Below are 17,174 nucleotides of genomic sequence, written 5' to 3'. Positions count from 1 at the left end.
AAGGAAAGAAAAGTCTAGCGAACACAAGGCACTTTGTTAAAAGAGATCCTAAGGGAAAGCAACCACCTTGACATCTAGCTCCAGGCAAGCGTGGTTTACTTCTTCCCTGGTCAAACCTAGGATCACAGGAGGACATAAAGACTCTGCAGAAGCCAAGTCTTTAAGAAAGGAATTCTTGCTGATTGCTTCTCCAGCAGCATCAGCAAGACCTGACAAGCATGCTACAGGCATGCTGTGAGACACAGAAGGAGAGAAACACATACATCCATGTAATTTAACTGCATCACGCTATCTGCTTGTCCTGGCTCACTAATAGAAAAAGTAGGAAAGTGGAAATAGAGAGTGTTTGCAAGGAACAGGAAAAGGCAGCAACCAATTCTATGTCAGAAGTATGTGTAGAACACTATATTCCCTGCCAGAATTATCTATACAGGACAGGATTTCCCCTCCCTGGGTGCGCCAGGCTGGGCTCCAGGGACCAGGAAGGAGGAATCCCCTGGGCCTCAGAGATGGCAACAACTGATGTCACTGGCATGATCCAGTTGAGCTGAATACTCCCCAGGTATATAACGGTATATAATCCTCAATGTGGCAAGTGAACTGATCGTGGAAATGTATCCACAGTGTTAAAATTTGTAACTAAACTCCTATAGAAATAGGGGTGCACCTGAATGGGACCTGCCCAAGGAAGTTTTTAGGATGATTGGAGTAACCAGGCTGAAAGCATATTAACAGAACACAAGAATAACAAGAGATGTAAAGCAGCTTAACGGTGAGATCTATCAGGCAAAATTTCTACTCTGAGGGATGAAAACAGATGCTTACAGAAGTATGTATAAGACCTCCTATAAGTAACAGATCACTTCAAATTACTAAATCAGAAACAATATTGGCTAATGAGCAGGATGAAAATCAAGAGAATCAGATTAAGGCTGAGCTCATTATAAATTTGTGAAAAAGTCAGTTACAAAAGGAAAATACACTATTGCAAAGCTATAGCCTCAATTTACAGAGAGATTTAAACCTTGTGGAGTCTGATAGCAGAATTCTTGAGCACTGCATACAAATTTCAACCTCACCTGATTTTACTCAGTTTGATCCCTCTAATCCTCCCATACCTATTTTTCCCTACACTGAACACCTTTAATTCTTTCTCTGAAACAACACAACTCCATAAATAATGTAAATAATGTACTTAGTGGAAATACAAATTTCTCACAGCTCCTGTCATTAGACAAACACCTAGACATCCTGCTAGGAAGGAAGAAATGGCTGCACAGGACAACCCAAGGTCAGCCAGTATTATTTTAGCAGCACAGAGGCCTGTGTTTCTGAGGATGCTTGGACAAAGATCCTGACCTAAGGGAAAATACACAATTTCTAAAGAGCCTGATCCTCCTAGGGAACTTTAAAGATTTTCCCCCTGAAGAACAACTAAAATATGGAAACACAGGATGGGTCAGGTTACAGTTTATGTGTCACACTGCATGACATCCCACTCATCAACACTCCTTCCTTCCAGATAATTTAAGTGCTAAAAATAACAGCACTTAAAAGGGGTCACTGCAGGGGAAGAGAGTTGAAATAGCATTCAGAGACCAGCACCACCCCACCCTGGAGTGCCAAAGATGCAAGGGTCATTCACAAGAGCAGAAGGAACTATGTTTTAATCCATATTAAACTTGCTCTTAGGCATACAGAGTCACAAACATGACTAGGAAATGGTAAGAGAGACAAGACTAAAATTCTTCAACCATTAGTTGATGGGCCATCAAGAATCTATAGGATTAGCTTTGAAGAGAGTCGACTAGGACTTTGTAACTGATAAGAAGGGGGAAACAAGAGAACATGAGTATTATGGATATTTGTGGAGGTCTGGGGGACTATGCAAAACTTACTAGGGAATATTTAGGGAAAGAGTCAAAGGCAGGGAAAAAGGGGAATCAGGGAGGAACAAAGTTGTGGGAAAGAATAAAATGGTCCATTTGTGTGTAAGCAACTGCTGGTCAGAACACTTGTCTGAATGAGCCCTGTGCCTGATTACTGTCTTATTTTACTAATATTTATTAAATATCTTTCTCTTTAATTTCACCCGCTATCCTACGTGAGACTGTTCAAAGGTGTCATGTTTTAACCCGGCAGGCAGTTGAATACCATACAGCTGTTCGCTCACTAAACCCACACACAGTGAGATGGGGAAGAGAACTGGAAAAAAAAAGTCAAATTCATGGGTTGAGATAAAGACAGTTTAATAGGACAAAAAAGGAAAACAATGGAAAAAAAATAATTAAAATATACAAAACAAGTGATACATAATGCAATTGCTTATCACCCACTGACCGATGCCCAGCCAGTTCCTGAGCAGCAGTCCCCAGACTGCTTTCCCCCTAGTTTATCTACGGAGCATGACGTCACATGGTGTGGAATATCCCTTTGGCCAGTTTGGGTCAGCTGTCTTGCTGTGTCCCCTCACAGCTTCTTGTGCCCCCAGGCCTCCTTGCCAGCAGGGCAGTATGAGAAACTGAAGAGTCCTTGACCACTGCTTAGCAACAACTAAATCAGTGTGTTATCAGTATTATTCTCATTCTAAATCCAAACCACAGCACTAAAACAGCTACTGGGAAGAAAATTAACTCTATCCTAGCCCAAAACAGGACAAAAGGTCTAGGTGACAGCAACTGGAGACACCAGACTAACTGAATCAAATACCAGCAACTAGAGTTAGATCATGGGTGATAACAGCCTGTGTCTTTGTGGTGCCAGCAACCAACTTTGTGGTGGGTCTCAGCATCAGCAATGGGAGAGACCATGGGTCATAGGGCACATGTAATGGGGATGCCAGCAACTGGAGGGACCTCTCTATTTGTATTCTCCCCTAACCTGATGGGCATGGGTTTGTTGTAAAAGGATATAAAAGCAAAAATTTAGCAAAAGACAAAAAAGTAATGTTTCTCATACGATCTGCAGCTCAGAATCTAAGTTTTGTTTCATAAGCAGGACCAATATTGCTATAAACAAATGTATGGTTGTCTAGTTCTAGGATAGGACTACTATATTTTTAAGATTTATGACCAACAGAATGATGATCTGAAACCATGCTGTGGAAAGTCCCTATTTTTGTGTCCTTTAGGTGAACTTAGGTCATTATAATATGAAAACCACACCTCTGGAGATTAAGTTACCCGTCTCTTCATGAAGCCCCTCACCCTTTGAGCATGCGTACATTAATAGGTAGATACTGTGACTTTAAATGAAAGCAAGGAATAAAACTAGCCAATAGATGATACTGTGATAAAATACTAACCAATAGTTATGTATAGAGGCGTGTTTTTGTGTTCAGAATCAAACAAATCTGGTGTGTGTAACTCAGTGTGCTGGCCACTTTGGATGCATAGCACCCTCTTCTGTGCAGAACTATAATACATATCTTGATTCTGTGTGTTAATTGGCTCTTTGCACACTGCTGAACAACCCTGGTTTTGGGACAACAGATGCACATGTGTAATTTGCTAGAAATCTTCTGGTAGGGATGGGGTGAATCTGGTAGCTCAAGAGAAGCAAGGCTGCCACCACTCTATGACTCCAGGTACAACCAGTAGTGAGACTGAGAACATATTCCCATTAGGCACACACACAAACACACATATACAACACAGATCAACACAGTCAGACACACCTAGCACTCACACAGAATCAACAGCCTCATCCTAAACCTGCTCTGGCTGATCTGGATGAAGATCCACTAGGTACAACCTGGATTCCCCACCATAGCTGGGCTAAGACACTCAGTCTAACTAGTAGGTGGCTACCGGATCCCAGCCTCTTCAGTTGCTGGCACTTGGTCACAGAAGCCCCTGAGGCCACAGCCTCGCTCCAGTTGCTGTTACAGACCTCTTAACTCACGGACACACACACATACATACACTCACAACTTTCTAGCAGTTGGCCAGGACTCCCCTGGTCCCCTCTGGTAGCAAACTCCTGTGCTCTTGCCCTTTGAGACACACAGGCATGCACACACAGAGCTTACTGTCCCTGTGCTAGCCAAGTCATGTTTACATATGACTGGCCCATTTTATCCCCTTATACCTCTATTTTCCCATGCTTACTCCTCCCAAAATCACCCAGATTCATTCCTTTCCCTGTCTTTGGTTCCTCCCATAAACACCCCTAGTGTAAACCCAAAATTATCATCCCCTGCACCCCAGACCCCGCCCCCAACAGTCCTGCTCCTGCTGACTTGATGGGTTTTATCCCTAGACTTTGGGGCTGATGTCTGTCCTGGGACAGCCCTGGGAGGAGCCCAGGACAGTGTGTTCCATCTCTGGGAGAAGTGGAATCTGGGTTCTCACATGCCGTTGTGTCTCTGAGTGCCTCTGGGCTTGCAGAGGTGGGCCTGTAACATGCTCCTATGATAGGACTGGAAGCAGCATTACTTGGGCTCCCCCACCCACCACTGTCTTTCTCTGCTCCTCTGTGGAGTGCAGATTAGGTTTTTTATCAGATAACCTAGTAACATCAAGCTGTACTACCAGATTAGGAGGAGGAAAACCTGGAAAGACTCAAGTCTGAGCGTGAGGTGGCTGAGGGAGCTTAAGTACAGTCCATGGGCCAAGCTGAGAGCCTTTGCTGATAATCAAGGGATCCATGAGTGAGACAAGTGTGTAAGTGCATGCCTGTTTGCCAGTGAGTATTGAGCTGGACTAGGTGGCAAGTAAAAGACCCATATACTGCGCAAGAAGGATCAGGATCAGGGCATGAACATGAGAGGGGCTAGGGACCCATGCTGATATTCAAAGTATCCGCAAATGTGCATGTGCTCATTAATCTAGAGGATGAAGGGGTGTGTCATCACTAGTAAACCCCAGTCAGCCACAGAGCAACAGGACTGGACTATCATATTTTTTTTAGTTCTAGTAGCATTGTATGTGAGTGTTGTTGCAGGCAGCACTCTGCCTGTTGCAGTCTGTGTAGCTGGTCATGTTAGCTGGGGTGTGTGTGTGTGTGTGCGCGCACACGTGCTTCTCCTCTATAGAAGCCCTACCAATTCTTCCAAAGAAATTTTTTTATTCAGTTGTTCATTAATTCTTTTTTGCCACCATGTCTACCAATATGCTTGGTAAAGACCTCACACTGAAGTTTCCCAGCTCTTCCCCAAATCCTGTCTCAATGATTGGTTCACTGCTCAGTACTCAGGTGTTAAGAAAGATTTTAGTGAGAAGTCACAAACTACTGTTGGCAGTTCAGATTTTTCATCTCTGAGTTAAAGTTACTTTAATTTCAGAAAGCTGCTTCATTGAAAATCAAGATCACAGCAAAATGACTCACCAGGAGTGTATTCCAGATCACATTTAGGACGAAAGGGGGTTGCTGCCTACAGGACTGTGACACATGACAGGGTGCAGGGGAAGAGCATTTTGGGACTGCACAGGGCTTCTTGTGGGATGGTCAGGGGAGGAACCAAAGGTGGGAAAAGGGAAGAGTTTAGGTAACTGGAGGAAGAACAAATGTGGGAAAATAGACTGTAAGGGGATAAAAGGGCCAGATGCATGTAAATTGTTTGCTGATCAGTATACTTGTCTGGCCATGCCCTGCGCCTCTCTTCTTATTAAAGTAATTTCTAACTCTGCTGGGTGAGGGCTCTCTACTCTGTGTGCACATGTGTGTACATGGGTCTGAGTGCAGCAAGCGGAGTCAGACCGCAGGTCTCAGGGGCCTGTATGCCCGCAGTGCCAGCAACTGGAGAGAGTGCAGGTGTGCACACGAGTGTGTCATCACTAGTGAAGATCCAGCCAGACCAGCCTAGTGAGTAGGTGAGGCAACCTGAGAGCTGGGGCACTGAGTAGGTCTGGAAGGGCCGGCTCCAGGTGTGAGAGTGCCTGCGTGTCTCTAAGGGCAAGACCACAGGGAGGTCAGCTAGTGGGACATGGGAAGTCCTGGCCAGCTCCGTGTGTTTGTGTGTGTGCACGTGTGTGTGTCCATGACAGTCCGTACCAGCAACTGAAGTGGGGCTGTAGCCTCCAGGGCTACAGGCACCAGCAACTGGGGAGACCGAGTGTCTGAGCCCAGCTGCTGCAGGAAGCCACCTTATATACCCTCATTAGTGGACTTCCATTTTGCTCAGCCAAAGAGGGTAGCAGAATGAGGCCACTGGTGCTGTGGTCATGTGAGCTCTCTGAGCGTCTCTGTGATCTGTGTGGCCAGCTGTGTATGTATGTATATTTGTGGTACATACATATATGTACATATGTGTGCCTATCGGGAATATATGTTCAGCCTCACCACTGGTTGTACCTGAAGAGGACATGAAGCTGCAACAGTGTTGCCTCTCTTGAGCTACTGGATCTAGCATTATGCATTTCCTTTAACGTCCTTGACTTCCTTTTCCCTGAGAACTGTACATTTTGAGTACCTCATATAGCTGTATTTATTCAGACTTACTGGTAGTTTCATAGTTTTTCCTGAAAGCTTTTTACAAGTCAGTATCACACCAGCAACCTTCCATCCTCCTGAAATCAAGTGATGCTAAGTGAGAGGTTGCACATCCCTGGTGGTTATTGAGTTATTTAATTTTTAAAACCCTTTAGAAGTCTTGGCTGACATTCTCCGAGTCTGGCAGTGTGCCACTGCTCATTTCATGTGCTTGCTCTATAATGCCCTCAACTCACACTTCAGTTTAAGATAGTTTAAAGCAGGATTCTCCTTTACTATAAACAAACACTAATACAAAAGATTTTTTTTTTTTTGGTGCAGATAGTATTTTGCTATGACTTTGTTTTCACTGAGCAATTCTTTTGTATCTTGACTGAACAGTGATTTTGTAAACTTTTTGGAAGATTTCTCCATCTGAAGTGTTTCAACACATGTCCAACATTAATTCTTTAAGAACTGTTCCTCAAGTCATTCCAGATGCAGATGGCCATGGTTTCTCCATACCTTATAACACCACTGCACCTTTATTAAGGCTCATGAGCCAAATTTGAGATCTCAAATGATTTGACTTCTTTCTTTCAAATATTTACTGATGTCTTCCTTAATAACATTCTACAAGAAGTTCGTGAGTGTCTGGCTCCAATGCCCATTCAGACTCTATAGATCATAAAGGCTGAATGTCAGAACTGTTTTGTTAAGTTTATTAAGGACCAGACTCCTGCAACAACAGTAAATTAATAGGATATTTATACTTCAGATTACTACATATAAAATCCTATGTGATTTCAAAATTCCTTTAATTTTCCCTACTATCTCTCTTTATATAAATACATATAATATGTAAGCAGTAATTCTGAGCCAGTTTGGCTTCTCCAAGGGAAAACTGAACTCTTGATTGTTTATAGTACCAGTGAATGAAGAATTGAGTAGAAAAAGTCAAGTGTGTAAAATTCCTAAAAGCACTCAAAATAATTTAGAAAGTATGTATTGATTATAGCTGTTAATAATGTTGGCCCATCCTTACAATGTCATTTCAGAGCTACATGTGAAACAGCACATTTCCTTTCCAAGGGTAGTTATATAATGATCAATCGATACAGTTTCATAGATGAAACATGTTAAATATAAAGACAAATAGATCTACTATAATGAACATCTATTCTTCTAACACATAAAAGTTTGTAAACAACCATACTTCTATGCTGGAAACTGTTATAATCTCAACACTTAAAATCTATTGTCTGAAGCTAGACACATTCATATTTTAACTTCTGAAGAGGAACAGGCTCTTTTTCAGAGCTTCTGAGTGCTTGGAAGCCTACAAAACCCAGTGGGAGATGCCTGTCCAAGAGTTGAATTTAGCCCAGCATATTCAATATTCTATATAAGGGAGGAAGTAAAGACCTGGGCCTGTCGATGTACCTGAGTTACTTCAAAGAGCAAATGATGGTTGAAGAAGGTAGCAGGGAGGCATACTGCACTTCCAGATCAGACAGCATGAAAGATGAAATTCAGTTCTCTTAGGTCAGATTGTGATTGTCTCTGACGTCAAGGACTCACCTGAGGAAAGAAATGGAATTAACATGGGCTGCGTGCTTTTGGAAGAGCTGTCTTTGTGCTGTTGACCATGTGCATATAAGAGTGAAACAAACTTACTGAGTATATCAAAAAGGAGATGGGAAGTAGCAAGATAGTATTTTGCCACCATGTGCTTCAGTGGGATACTGCAATATACTTGACAAGACTTTTAAATAAAAAGAAAGGACACAGACTTACAGATTGTTTGACTGATGTGTGTAACATAATACAAAAAAAAAAAAAAAAAGGATAATACAAAAAAGGAAAAACAGTTATTGTTTGCTTTAGATTGTAGCATTATAAAAAATCTTTAAAATAATGTCAGTGTATTTAGACAGAATGGTTTATAACTGCATGATTTTTCTGGCTAACAACAATTTCAATTTGTCACCACAACTGATTAGTTTTCGGGGGGAATTTTTTAATTTTTTTAACTTTACCTACCCTCTGCAGGCTCCGGCAGGGACGCCGTGCTCCCGGGAAAACATGCTGGCCTGCCCTGCTGAGTCAGCGCCCGGGTTCCCCCCTCAGGAGCCTCCTCTGCTCCTGCCTCGCCATGGAGAAGGGCCCCGACTGCCTCCCAAGCCCCGGCTCCCGCCCCCACCCCTCCTCTTCCTCCCAAGCCGGGCTTCAAAGGAGAGACCGCAAGAAGAGAAACAGGCGGAAAGACAAAGAGGAGCCCGAAAGACCGACCGGGGCCTGCGGCCTACCGGGGCGGGAGGGCGGCCTACCCGCCTCCCTCCCGCGCCTGCCGAGGGAGGGAGGTACCTCTGCCGCTGGGAGCGCTGGGTAGCGGCGGCCGGACGGGACGGGACGGGACGGAGCGGGGATGGCGCGGACGCTGGTGGAGCTCTTTTACGATGTGGTGTCCCCGTACTCCTGGCTGGGGTTCGAGGTGAGGCGGAGGGAGGGTGTTGCCGGGGCGCCCCGCTGTTGTCCCGTGGTTCTGCGGCGGCCCGGGGCGGCCTCTCTGAGGCGGCGGGCCCGGGCGGTCGCTCCCGCCGCGGCCTCACCTTCAGGAGGTGGCTGAAGGGCAGCTCCTCCGGCCGACCTGCGGCGCCTTCCCGCCTTGCTGCAGGCAGCGCCTTGCACACCTTTTGTTTAGGTTTTACTTTTATCTCACCTGTGAGGGGTATGTCGGTTTCTTCCTCACGGGTTGAAAACCGGGGACACTAAGGAAGCGTGTCTCGTCCTAATGGCAGCATGGCCTGTGTATTTGGGTGTTCTTCCTGAACATTTTGCTTTAGGGGTAGTTTTGATGTTTAACCAATGCAAGTGTCCACTCATGAGCTTGATCTTTTCCCTGCTTAGACATGGATGGTTGTTGAAGGTTAAACTTTTAGAACAATGCAGCAATATTATGCTTATGTCAAGAAAGATATTCTTTGTATAGGTTAAAGCCAAAGGCATCCTTAATCAGAAGTAGATAGCCTTATTTGATCAAGGACATCCTAGAGGCATTAGACTTTGCAGAGGGTATATTGCCAACTTGGAAAGCAAACTCAAGGTCCGTGAATCCTTAGCTGAACTGCCCTCATTCTAACACTAAAACTCATGCCTATAGGTCAAGAAGACCCTTGGCCAGGTGAAGACCCTTCCCCTGAGCATGCGTAGTGGTATAAGTATTGTCTCAGCAGTATTATAATTGTATGTAAATTACCAATCATCATAGAGAGGATGGACTTGGAAAATTACTAACTACAAGTTTTGTGTATAAATATAGCACGGAAAGTCCCATTGGTGTGCTTGATTTGTGGGAAGCTGCCAAGCACCTAGGCTTGTGCAACCCTAAAATAAATAAGCTATGTCTCTCCTGAGTGTGTGATTATTGACCTACTGCACACAGGGTGACAAATCTGCTTTTTGGACAACATAGTCATAATACAGATGTGGTCCTTTCAGTTTTTCTGAGATAAAAGTTCTCAGGCAGCATCCAGAAAAGGCTTTTAGGACTATTACTAGTATAATAGAAAATTATTTATCTGCAGTGTCTGTTTAATGCCTTAACTTACTGCCTAGCTGCACACAGCTCTATAGACACCTCCTCTGACTCTTAATACATTGCTACTTCTTTTATGTTGCAGGTGCTCTGCCGGTACCAGCACATCTGGAATATTGACCTGTGCTTTCGTCCAGCTTTCCTTGGTGGCATAATGCAAGCAACTGGTAGGCAATATGGGAAGATGAGCTCTGCAGGGAAATAACTTCTGTAGTAGGCCACTAGTGGGCGAGGTCTTGGTGAGTGCAGAGCCCACAGAGCCAGCTTTAAACTTTTGGCATCAATAACAAATAAACTATAGGACTGTGGAGCTCAGTAGTGACTGGGAAATTAGCCACAAGGAATTTCATACTGTTGCAACTACACAGCCACTGTTTGTGGGACATAGAGTCTATGCCAGAGTTCATCAGTTCTTTGGCACTCCACAGCAAATTATTATAGGATAACAATAATTATTATAGGATTATAATAATAATTTGATATGGAATGTTTTCCTAAAAGTTTTCTGTTGAGTTCAAACCAAAATTAATTTGTGGAACACTTGCAGTTTGTAATATGCATGAATGAACCAAGTATGCCATAAAATAGTACTTGTGGCCTTATTAGAACAGATTATTCACTGAGATTTATAAACCATGAGATTAACAAGTCTCTACATTTTTTTTATCTGTGCATTAGTAGTTGTTTAGCTTAAAAGTCATCTGTCTGAATCAATATAAAGTCCTGCTAGGACATTTGTACCTTTGTTTAAAAATTATTCTGCTAACTTAAAGGGTTGATCTGTGCAAAAACAAATCATGTTTAAATCCTAGCATTATCTTTGGAAAAGCTGTGTATGTTTCAGTAAGCCAATAGGAAATTATACTCTTCCTTAGGCACATGTATGCATGAGGTCTAATTTGTCCAGTTTTGTTTTGTCCTTGAAAATATCAACACAACTTTTTCCTGAAAGGTAACAAACCCCCAGCAATGTTGCCAAAGCGTGCAGAATACCTGCTGAAGGATATAAAAAGGATGGCAAAATACTATCAAGTGCCTGTACAAATTTCAGAAAATGTCTTCCAACGTATCCTTGGTACAAGTAAGTAAGAGATTTAGCTGGTACCTTTCAACTCTAGCACTTCTGGTTCAAATTCACTGGTAAAGGTGAAGATGAATTCCCTGTCCACAGCCTCCTCCTGTATCTGTGAGCAAGTAAGTCTGTGCATTTTTAACCACAAAAGGAATTTCTGAAGAAATACTGTTGTGAATGATACTAGCATGGAAGATATTGTGAATCAACATGAGCTTTACTGTCTGGGGACTGTTACAGAGAAGATCACACTGTTCTTAAATAGCACTTGTGCAGACTGTGTCTGTTCCTGATCCTGTGCCTTGTTTCAGTGTGTTCTCTGTCTCCCCACTAATTCCAGGCACTCTTGGGGCCATGCGCTTTCTCACAGCCATTGAGATGACACAACCACAATACTTGGAACCCTTATCTAGGGAGTTCTGGATACGTTTTTGGTCACAGGTCAGTATTTTATGAAGCTAACTTCATCTTTTTTCTGTCACCCTTCCTGTCCCACTTTGTTCAAATGTGGAATTTGAGCAATAGAAAGGAAATGTCTTTTAATGAAAAGTCATAGCAGGAAACTTAAGGTCATAGTGGTTCAGGAGCCATTACAAGGAAAGAACTAGCTTAATTTGCCTTCTTTTAGGTATGTATGGTGAGGCCTGTGGGCTGAGTGGATCAGTAGTTAATATCAGAAAGCACTTAATACATTCCTAGGTTAGGTGACTTAAAAATTTTTCTGAGGAGATGAGAATTCTCTAGAACTAGATTTGGTTTTATTTCTATTTTCTTAGAAAACTTGCTTTCAAGTCCAAAGCTGAGCTTTTGTTCTAAAGTTCTGAATTACTTATTTTATTCTTTTACCAGCATGAAGATATCAGTCAGCCGGAGAACATATTGGCTGTAAGTGTCTCCTTTATGTTGGTGCTTCTGCGTTTCTGATACAGACTCTTATTGATGGCTTGGATCAGTAATAGACATGAAGACAGCTTAGTCAAATGATCACTTGGAGTTTTGAAAAATTTCAGCTAGAAAAAAGAGGATTTAATTTCCCTAGCAGCTCTGTTTGGAATGATTTTTTTTTTTTTTTTTTTTTTGTCATGCTTTGAATGACATTCAGAACCAGAAGCTCCTTTTTTGTTAATTCATGTGGCAAGATACCCAGGATGGACAATGAATTATCTGTTAATACTGGTTTATTAACAGTAGTAAAAGTATGAACAGTCTCCAGAATGCATTGAGGTTTTGCTGCTATATGAAATCTTCAGGTGAAATGGAACACTTCGGGGAAGTTGACTTTCCTTGGAGTGATGGAGCCAGGCTTTACTATTAAGTTCAGTACTGTATTGCCCTTTTACATGCTTAGAAATTGTACTCTTTTGGTGTATTGTTTAGATTTTGTTTATTGCAGTAAAAGCTGTAATGGCATGTAAGTTAGCACACCATGAGATCCTCTTTAAGGGCTCTCATTTCTACATTATTTTATTTTTTAAGTTCTTGGAATATGAAGAAAAGACAGGAATTGTCCGTGACTACTCTCTCCTATCCAACATCCCTATTTGAAACCTAGGGATGTCTTGAGTATTTGAAACCTAGCCTAGTCCTTGCACTTCGGCTTCATCTTTGTGTACCTTTTTTACCAGAACTTCAGCAAAGGTTTGCATTTTGCCTTTTCAAGAGGCAAGACTTGAAGGATATAATTAAACTGTGGTACATTAGCCCTGGTAGGCAGCTAAGCACCACACAGGCACTTTCTCGCTTCCCCCCACAGCCCAGTGGGACAGGGGAAGAAAAAAAAAAAGTGGGAAAACTTGTAGGCTGAGATAAGATTGCTAATAAGCAAAGGAAAGTGGAAGAAGAGAGAAAGAAAACAAAACAAACAAGTGATGCAAAGGCAATCCCTCACCACCTCCCACAGGTAGACTGATGCCCAGCCAGTTCCCAAGCCAAAGGTGGCTAACCTCCCTAAACCCCCTCCTCAGTTCTTACTGCTGAGCATGATGTTATATGGCCTGGAATATCTCTTTGGTTAGTTGGGGTCATCTGCCTCATTGTGTCCTCTCCCAACATCTTGTGTACCTCCAATCTATTCTCACTGGGGAGGGGGTGGGCGAGGAGAGTGAGAAACAGAAGGTCTTGACACTGTGCAAACACCATTCAACAATAATTAAAACATTGGTGTGTCATCAGCATTGTTTTGGTCACAGATTTAAACACAGAACCACAGGAGCTGCTGTGAAGAAAATTAACTCCATCCCAGCCAGACCCAGTACATAAATAGATACAGAAAGTCATCACGTAGTCTCTGAATCCATTGTTACGTAAATAAAGATAAAGCAAGGACATGTAGAACATCAGAGGAACAAAGTTCATACTGATAAAGCCTGCTCTGTGTAATTTAGTCCCTGTCTGGCGGTCTGTTCGGCAAGGCAGAGGTAGGCCTCTCCTTGTTTGCTTGTGTCTGTCTTTAGTCACGCCTGCAGCAAGTATTAGACTTTCCTCTCTTCCGGAGATACACCGTCCAAGGGTGGGTGAGGGGTCCCAACCCTTTCATCTGAGTCTTAATTAGGTGAATTTGTTTTACACATCAATTAGAAAAATGGAATGTTGTTTACTTGATACAGTTTCTTAGTATTTTTTTACTTTTTCAGTCAGCAGTACCTTCACATAAATTACTATAGAAGCAATGTATAGTCTTTGAATCCTGCTCCAGTGCACTTAAATACCCCTTCTGCCCTAGAATGGTGAGGACCAGATGCTACGTCTGTGTAAATATTGCAGTCTGAACACTGTGGCTACCAAGCATACACAGCATTTTGTTCTACTCCAGTGCTACACTTGTTTATCTCCTGTTCAAGCAGAGTCAAAAAGAGCTCTAATCTCCCTGATGTGGAAGTAGAGAATGTACAAGAAAATGTGGAAGCTAAATGAAAAAGTGATTGAGAGAAAGAAATAAAAAATCATTAACACTTGCATGTGCAGGATTACTGGTCCAGGTGCAATACTGTAAGCATTTTAAAATTTTTTTTAAAGGAAAAAAAAGGGCATGTCATTCAGGTAGATGGCATGGAAGCTACCACTTCTTGTGAAATACTTTATTAACTAGGTACTTGCAACTTTGATGTTACCCAGTAAACATTGGACCTTTACCTTTGGCCACTATTTCACTCTTGTGTGGCCAAGGCACAGAGGAGGCTAAAAGATCCAGCAATAACACTAGCAACTGGTTAACCTCTGTGAATTATAGTCTCTTTCATGCAGTATCACTTACAGATCCTGTGTGGCCACCTTTGTCATACAAACTGGTTTTGTCTTGGCAGTCTTGTACAGTAAGATTTTCTTTTGCAGGACAACAAATTTTTTTTTTTTGGTAAGTTATCTGATAATTTATTGGATCAGAGGTTAAACTTAGTATTCACCTATTTTCTTTTTTTTTTTTTTTTTTTTCTGTTTAGGAACTCCTGAAAAAAAAAGTTCGTATTTGGGGCTTGGAAGTTTAAAATATCCCTTCTACTTTGTATCTGAGAGTTGATAAATGATGAATGGGTTGGGATTACAGCAAGTCAGTGGTGCACGTGCTTCATGGGTATTTTGTAATTTTTTTGGTAGTAAACCTTGGGTGGTAATACTGACAATTAAATTAATTAGACCATACTAGGAATTAAGAGTATTTAGTAGAGTACTCTTAATTATATCATCTTTTCTCAGGTTGCCAGACAGGCTGGGCTATCATCAGAGCTCACCCAGAAGCTAGTAGAAATGATTTCAACCCCTGCAGTGAAGAACCGACTGAAAGAGACAACAGAGGAGGCAATAAAATACGGGGTGAGATGCTTCCAATGCTATTTGGTATCACAGCTATGCATTCCTTCCCTATTAACAATACTGGGAAGCAAGGAACAATGAAGGTGATGATTAGAAAGCACTGTATAGACCATCTCTCTTAGGTGGTCTTTGCTTTTTGAACATGTGAAAGCTGTACCACTGTTGCTGGTAGTTTTATCTCATTGTCTCTGGGAAGCCAAGGTTGACCCATTCACCTCATTCCAGCTGGACAGCAAGGATGGGGAGCTACAGGACCAGTGCTAAGAGATACCATTTATTGCTACTTGACATAAAACTCTGGATTTATCAGGTTGCTTTTTTTGCTCCCTCAAAATGGGCACAGAGGCTCTGGAGAGTCCCCTACTGTTCTCATGGCTCCATTAGACTCATCTTTAAGAATGAAGAAGGTGAAAAGAAGGGGAGGAAAAAAGTCTTAAGTTACTGCTTTTTATTCCTGAAGATTGATCGTGTGGCTGCAAAAACTTCTCTCATTGTAACATTCTCTTTCATCTCCATGGTCTCAATAGGCATTTGGGATACCTGCTGTTGTGGCACATTTTAAGGGGGAACCTCATCTCTTTTTTGGCTCTGATCGTTTAGAGCTGCTAGGCAGCTTTATAGGTGAGTAACATCACTTTTGGTTTCATGCTTTCACCCTCTTTTAATGAAATATGTCATACAGCTAAATAAAACACTCTTAAGGTCTTTCAAATATTAAATATGTTGGGTATTCTTCTCACGGGATGAAACTGCTCACCGGAACATATCTCAGAACAGTTAGAGTGACCAAAGATGTAGTCCTTTTCCAAACAAGAAATAACTTGAGTTACATCCCCTCTCAGTATGTTCCAGGGCTTTGTGCTCCATATTCCATTCTCAACTTACTACTAAAACTCTTCAGTTTTCAAAATGTCCATATTTAACCTTTTGGTACTGGGCATTAGGTCTTGACTAAGATTAAGACTATGGCTGATACTGCTTTTTTTGTAGGTTCAACATTTTCATTTTATATCTGTTCTTCCTTAATAAAAAGCACATTATCACAGCTCCCCAATCCATAACTTGTAATTGCCTAACTACACAACTTTTTAACAGATACCCACATACTGACCATCCTTCTTTTCCTTTTCCTATTAATAGAATACAAACTTTAAATTTTTAAAGAGAATCAGAATAGGTTGTGATAACTAGTAAAACTCCGTCACTTTTACATGAGTTAGAGGGCATTTGACTATTGATCTCAAGATCAATATGCACATAATTAGGTCTGATGCATTTCCTGAAAAATGCCAGCAGAAAATCTTAGTGTAAATTAAAATTAATCTAGGCTTAAATAGAAGGGATTTTTTTTGAGTTCTGATTGGGTTTCTGATTCTATAAAAATATTCTTGATGAAAATGAGAGTGAGGAAGACGAATACCAAACATCCACTACCATAGTCATTAATTGATTCCAATTAGGAAATTGGAATGTTACGTTCTGGTTTCTAGTCCCAACTCCCAACAGACTGTCCTTTTGTTTCTCTGACTCCACAGCCTTCCACCCCTTTTCCTTACCCGCAGCCCCTCAAAAAAGGAGTCCTAAAAAGAATTGGCTTCACCTTCATGTGGAGTGCCCCAGACCTGCAGAATCTCTCATCTGCGACAGAGGAAAATAATTCTGTAGAGCTTCAGTTGTGACTAGACAGTGAAAGATTTATGGAGCTGGCTGAAGCATGCCAAACAAGATATAAATCTGTATTCCATCATCAGTAGTTGCCCTTCAAAAGAAGAGTAGGAACAGTCATCCTACTGAAGAAATGTGACTGGCCAATCACTTATATGTATTACATTTTAACTTTCTCTTTTGTGCTGGTTTGTCTTGCAGGTGAAAAGTGGCTGGGTCCAGTTCCATCAGTTCCAAGCCCCAAGATGTGAAAAGTCCTGGGGAAATATATAAGACTGAAAATATATATGTACATGGTCAATCTTGAGTGATTATCTGAATGTATCCCATTTTATGGCTTTCTCACCCTCAACAGCTAATTTTACAGCTCAGTCTCATCTCTAATTACAAAGAATTTTGAGGCTTGCCAGTAGTACCAGTCTGGTGAGGTCTTTACCAATACCAGTGTGCTTCTTTTCTTTCAACAGATTAATGATTAACATTAAATATTTAACTTCTTGCAGATTAATCATTCTTCCCTGATTAGTTCTCTTTCTCTTCCCCTAAAAGCATGAGGATTAAATTGTTACGGGACTGTGATCTCTGGATTTCTCATTTCTTCCTGCTTGTCCTTTAGAAACA

General features: G+C 41.8%; 2 protein-coding genes across 2 annotated transcripts in view; one reads left to right on the top strand and one right to left on the bottom strand.

Annotated features, from left to right (window-relative positions):
• Positions 1 to 2,232: 2,232 nt before the first annotated feature.
• LOC141937520 (rap1 GTPase-activating protein 1-like) overlaps positions 2,233 to 17,174 on the bottom strand; it is a 65,396-nt gene continuing 50,454 nt past the window's right edge. The window contains exon 24 of the mRNA XM_074855340.1: positions 2,233 to 7,992. The gene's annotated coding sequence lies outside the window, so the exon portion shown is untranslated. The remainder of the gene's footprint in view (positions 7,993 to 17,174) is intronic.
• GSTK1 (glutathione S-transferase kappa 1) lies at positions 8,692 to 17,132 on the top strand. Its single transcript, XM_074855538.1, has 8 exons — positions 8,692 to 8,905; positions 10,095 to 10,176; positions 10,962 to 11,090; positions 11,422 to 11,522; positions 11,931 to 11,966; positions 14,772 to 14,888; positions 15,416 to 15,509; positions 16,755 to 17,132. Exons 1-8 carry the CDS (start codon positions 8,840 to 8,842, stop codon positions 16,802 to 16,804), a joined length of 675 nt encoding a protein of 224 aa, XP_074711639.1. The 5' UTR covers positions 8,692 to 8,839; the 3' UTR covers positions 16,805 to 17,132.

The sequence above is a fragment of the Strix uralensis genome, chromosome 2 (assembly GCF_047716275.1).
Source record: "Strix uralensis isolate ZFMK-TIS-50842 chromosome 2, bStrUra1, whole genome shotgun sequence".
Lineage (NCBI taxonomy): Eukaryota > Metazoa > Chordata > Aves > Strigiformes > Strigidae > Strix > Strix uralensis.
The sequence above is the reverse complement of the archived record's forward strand: the minus strand, read 5'-3'. Positions and strand labels throughout refer to the sequence as shown.